General features: G+C 36.6%; 1 protein-coding gene across 2 annotated transcripts; it reads left to right on the top strand.

Moving 5' to 3' along the window:
* Positions 1–1,067: 1,067 nt before the first annotated feature.
* On the top strand, positions 1,068–5,407 carry LOC109219161 (S-type anion channel SLAH2-like). Of its 2 annotated transcripts, XM_019383592.1 has the most exons (7): positions 1,068–1,261; positions 1,611–1,708; positions 1,790–1,979; positions 2,552–3,046; positions 3,623–4,393; positions 4,475–4,506; positions 4,599–5,407. In XM_019383592.1, exons 3-7 carry the CDS (start codon positions 1,806–1,808, stop codon positions 4,996–4,998), a joined length of 1,872 nt encoding a protein of 623 aa, XP_019239137.1. In that variant the 5' UTR covers positions 1,068–1,261; positions 1,611–1,708; positions 1,790–1,805; the 3' UTR covers positions 4,999–5,407. The 2 variants fall into 2 exon arrangements, with proteins under 2 accessions (XP_019239137.1, XP_019239138.1); XM_019383593.1 differs by lacking the exon at positions 1,611–1,708.
* The last annotated feature ends 322 nt before the right edge of the window (positions 5,408–5,729 follow it).

The raw sequence follows: 5,729 nt of genomic DNA on the forward strand, positions 1-5,729 counted from the left end.
GGCAGTCTTTTAATCGACGGCCCGAAGATGCTTAATTGGATGCTTTCCCTATTCCTTGGCTGTTTGATTTGAAATGAAAAAATTAAATAAATAACCATATGTGTATACAAATTCGGTTTGAATTCCTCATATTTCATTTTCTTTCATCACCTATAGTTTTTAAATGCGGCTAGAAGAATATATCATTACAACCTGATAATTAAGCCTGGAGTTTTATGTCATATCATCTATTTTATATGAAGCTGAAAAATATAATTTAGTCCCAGCGTCTCATTCTGTTGGCATCTGTTAATACCCTTGATTTCTATTATATTTGTCAATCCTTTGACATTAATAGGTCGGTTATATTATATTTGGTTAATGCTATTTTTGTGGAGAATTGTAGAGTGAATTATGAGTGCGTAACCAAAACTATCAGAATGGAAATTGACTTAATTAATTGAATTACTTGCCAAAAAGGACAGAAGCTGGCAAAGTATTATACCAACCCCGTTTTAATAAAATAAGGAAAGCAAATTCTTATCAAACTTTTTTAATTCCTTTAATTGTTCAACAATTTTACGTGTTGTTCGGCTTATTAGCTGGCAAAGAGTTGCAAATCAAACCCGTCAATAGAATGAAGGACAAATACTCAAGCCTGTACCTGCTAATTTTTCACCTAACCATGTATACCATGGAAATCTTACACTTTTGACCTTTCTTCGTCTCAAATTAATTGTTTGTTTATTTTCTTAACAAAAAGGATATTTTTTTTTTCTTCCGTTCCAGTTTTTATGAATCCATTTCCTTTTTGATCCGTTTCAAAACAATATAATGAACCCTTTCTAAATTTGAAAACAATTTAACTTAAACTTATAATTCTACCCTGAATGAGATGTTTTATAACCACACAAATACTCTGGTCCTTTTTAATTTGTTTAGGACCACAAAATTCCAAAAGTCTCCATTTTTTCTTTGACTCCGTACTGAGTCAAACATGTTCACATAAATTGGAACGGAGGGAGTACATGTCAGCTGTATCTATAACAAATATGATATGACTAATGTATGTTTCCAAGAACTATGCATGAATCTTCCTATTTATAATGCAGACTTATGTTTTCTCTCAAACCTTGGTTGTTAAAAGTCTACCTTCATCTCATCTTTCATTGTCATTTATCCCCTTCAGACAAAAATTCATGTCTTTCTAGCAATCTCACTACTTTAGCTGCTTGAAGGTCCATTTTCAACTCCATAATTGAATCAGCGGAACACATACGAGGTAGGCTTATGTATATTTTGTCGAAGTTACGAGGGTGTTTGGCTAAGCTTATAAGCTGGTCAAACTGGCTTATAAGCACTTTTTGGCTTATCTACGCGTTTGGTAAAATTAAAAGTGCTTATAAGTTAAGTGCTTATAAGCCAAAAGTAAGCCAAAAGCCATAAGTTGGTCTCCCCCAACTTATCGAATTTCAGCTTATAAGCACTTTAAGTTTGACCAAAATATTTACTATTTATCCCTAAAATACTTCTTTTTAAAACAAAACTCTTCGTATAACCAGTTCTTCAGCTGCATATTATTAATTTCAGCACTTTTATCCAAACACGTAACTGCTTATTTTTTAAATCAGTTTCAGCACTTAAAAGTGTTTATCAGCACATAATCCTTATCAGCTACTCTGAATCAGCTAAGCCAAACATGCTCTATATCTCTCTCTTTGGACCTATGGTAATCAATAGATTTTGCAAAGTTTATCAAATGTATATTTTTTGTCATACAACAGATTGATAAGATTACTGTCTCTTGCAGATCCAGCAGTATAGCCATGGAAACAAGTGAAGTGAATGATTCAGCAAGGGATTATTCTACTGAAGTACTTCCACCCCTTATCAAATTCATTTCAGATGAAATGGATGATTTTGATATCATAATAGACAATGATCATATTAATAATCATCTTGATCAAACTGGATCTAATTTTGTGAACTCGTCTATCGGGGTAAGTCTTTGTCCTTATTAATCCTCGAAAAGTAGTATGCATTCTTCAGTTGTTCTTGATTCTATCCACATCTCGATGGACTTGATGAATCATTGTATCTTGCGATTGTTTGTAATCCAGCTGTTTTTGTTCATGGATGTTTGAAGGACCACTCAATTAAGGTTGTCTGGTTCTACTTCTGGCAGCCTCAACTTACTGTTATGAGCCAACATGTGGATTATTAAAACAAAAACAACTTCGTTGCCTTTAAGGAACCATTAATTGTTCACTCAAGGCATACAGCTTTTAATCCTGATTAAGCGAGGATAAACTTGCCTGTGAAAGCTTATAAGTCAAAGAAAAAAATAAACCAGAATGAATGTTATGGCTAGGTAACATTAGTCATTAGTCAGTTTAATTTCAGCCATTAGTCAGAAGTTTTCTGCTGGCCCTAGTATGCATATGTTGTTGACATATTGTCTATTATATTCTGATCTTGAAAAACTTTACATCTCTGATCTTTGAATCATTGATATTACTCTGTAGTACAGTGTGAATTTGACTTGCCTAATACTCTATATTGATCTTTGTAGGGAACTGAAGCCGCTGCGGAACGACAGCATGAAAGGAAGCATTCAGTTTCCATTAGCATGCCACCCTCTCCTTTGGCAGCTCACTCATTAAGCCAAAAAGGAGTTGTCTTCAGTGATAATAATGAGATTATATTCAGCAATATTGACACTTCCAATTTTGCTGCTACATCAACTGATGCTGGTACCAGACATAATAAAAAGGTCAAGTTTTATTCTCAGCCAATGCCAAGAAATACTGCATTTCCTGAGGCTCCTGCTGTTGGGAAACTTCCCAGCTATTCAGACTTTCCATCAATGAATACCAAGAGTATTAAGCAAAGGGATCCAAGGTTCAACTCTTTCAAAACATGGTCTGGTAAACTTGAGAGACAATTAACAAATTTGCGTGGAAAAAACCTGGAAGCACAGCAAGAGTCGAATACTGCAGAGAGAGAAAATATCCCTGTACATCGATACTTTGATGCGTTGGAGGGACCAGAATTGGACACTCTACGGGTAAGCTTTTCTCCTTGGTTTCGCCCACCCATTTTAGTGGTCTGTTGAAATTTGCTTCAGATGAAGATATCTTTAAAGATTACTAGCATTTGAGATTATGATTGTATCAATGCATTTGCAGTTTTGATCTTTCAAGTAACCATTGCTAAAGAAAATGAAAAAAATGAAAAGTATTTTGAGGGTCTGTTACATGCCGTATTGATTTTGTGCCCGTTTGTACATGACGTTCATCACTTGGTTGAATGAATGCAACCTGCATTGGTATTAAAGGATGAACTTATCCTCGGCTATAAGTAGTTTATTTTGTGATGGTATGTTTCTTCATCTAAAGTAAGAGCAAATCCATGTATCTGTATGTCTTTTTGGTTTTAAAGCCAAGAAGTTACGTGCCTAAAATTGAACTTGAGTTCATATTGCTTAAAAGATACTAATTTTGTTGAACTGATGCTTTTGAGGTACACATTTCTGCACTTCTACACATGAAATGTCTCTTCTTTCGTTCCCTTTTAGTTCGAAAACACACATATTCTGAATCGAGATGGTAATGTTGGTAACACATGTTTCTTTCCTGTACAGGCTTCTGAGCAAAGTATTCTTCCAGAGGACAAGAAATGGCCATTTCTTCTTCGATTCCCTGTTTCTTCCTTTGGTATCTGTCTTGGTGTTAGTAGCCAAGCTATTATGTGGAAAGCTCTAGCCACTTCTCCCTCAACAAAATTCCTCCACGTAAGCTTGAACATGAATCTTGTCCTTTGGTGCATATCTGTGGCCCTTATGGCCATTGTTGCATTCATTTATGCTCTGAAAATCATTTTCTACTTCGAAGCAGTTCGTCGGGAATACTATCACCCGATACGTGTTAACTTCTTCTTTGCTCCTTGGATTGCACTTCTATTCTTAGCACTAGGAGTTCCACCATCAGTTACTAAAAACCTGCACACATCTCTGTGGTACATTCTTATGACCCCAATCTTTTGCTTAGAGCTGAAGATCTATGGACAATGGATGTCTGGAGGACAGCGAAGGCTCTCAAAGGTTGCCAGTCCCGTAAATCATCTCTCTGTCGTTGGAAATTTCGTCGGTGCTTTGCTTGGTGCATCCATGGGACTAAAAGAAGGCCCAATATTCTTCTATGCTGTTGGATTGGCTCATTATTTGGTCCTATTTGTAACTCTTTACCAAAGACTTCCAACAAATGAGACGCTGCCAAAGGAGCTTCACCCTGTCTTCTTTCTATTTGTTGCTGCACCTAGTGTTGCTTCTATGGCATGGGCAGCAATCCAAGGGTCCTTTGATTATGGATCTCGGATTTCTTATTTCATTGCCCTCTTCCTTTATTTCTCACTGGTAAGTCATTATGCTAGGCAGATTTAGCATTCAAATATATCATTAACCTTTGACTAATCCTTTATTCTTGTCCCTTTACAGGCTGTTCGTATTAATTTCTTCCGAGGCTTCAGGTATGAGTAATTTGCATTTGTCCTGAAAAGCTCTCTTATTCCTCTTCACCTTTGGCTTAATGTGAAATGCTTGTCTCATTTGTTAACTTCAGGTTTTCATTGGCGTGGTGGGCGTATACTTTCCCCATGACCGGAGCTGCTATTGCCACTGTCAGGTACTCAACCGCCGTTACCAACACAGCGACAAAGTGTCTAGCAGTCATACTTTGCTCTCTTGCTACACTCACAGTAACAGCACTGCTTGTGACAACTATCATCTATGCCTTTGTTCTGAGAGATCTCTTCCCAAATGATATTTCAATTGCAATTAGTGAAAGAAGGCATAAAACAACTGGATTATGGCATCTTAGAAGATTTGGCAGCTCAGATGCCAATGATATTGAGCAATATCTTAAATTTGTAGATTCTTCAGATGGAAAAGACATTGAGGCTTCTCTTACACATCCAAACTCTAGTACCATAGAGTTGAGCAATGAAGTCCGTCAACAATGATGAAACTTTTCGTAAAATTCTTTTAAAGTTTTAATCAAGTGAGGAACACCAAGATTTTGGCTGTTCCTATGAACTTGACGGAGAAAAATAAAAGTGAAGGTTCTTGTAATGACGTACAAACACAAATTTATTCGAGGGCGTTTCCAAATTTCAACTTTTTCCATGTGTAAACCGGAGAGATGAGTGTTCCTAATGCTTTTGAAGGTCCTTTTATCTGTCAATTTAGTACATAGCTGTCTTGTGAATTTTGATGGTTTGCAGGAAATAGTTACATGACAATTTCGTCGTTGAGTTTACTAGGTGCAAATTCTGGGACATAATCATTTAATTTTGTGCCAAACCAAACTTTATTTTCATGTAATGAAAGATTATTGCGCATGTATATTAGTTTGCTTTACTTGCAGGCGAAGGTTACTTGCCATGTTGGCTCATTCGAACAAATAAGTACCTTGTGTTAGAATGAAAAATTCTAGGGAAAAGGGTCAAAATTGTTCCTCTACTATTATTTATTGGTTGCTTGTGCCACCCGTTATATTTTTCGGCCATTCTCGTCCCTACCGTTACCAAAGTTTGCAAAATTACCCCTAACCCTAACATCCCTCCACTGTGGCAGCTGACCTCTCTAATATTTTGTCCCTGTCAGCAGCCAAGTCAGCAGGTCCCACAAAGAAAATGCCATGTCAGCACCTCCACCTCCAATACCTTTCTCCCCCTTCGATTTCTTCTTCCAT

Source organism: Nicotiana attenuata, unplaced genomic scaffold (assembly GCF_001879085.1).
Source record: "Nicotiana attenuata strain UT unplaced genomic scaffold, NIATTr2, whole genome shotgun sequence".
NCBI lineage: Eukaryota > Viridiplantae > Streptophyta > Magnoliopsida > Solanales > Solanaceae > Nicotiana > Nicotiana attenuata.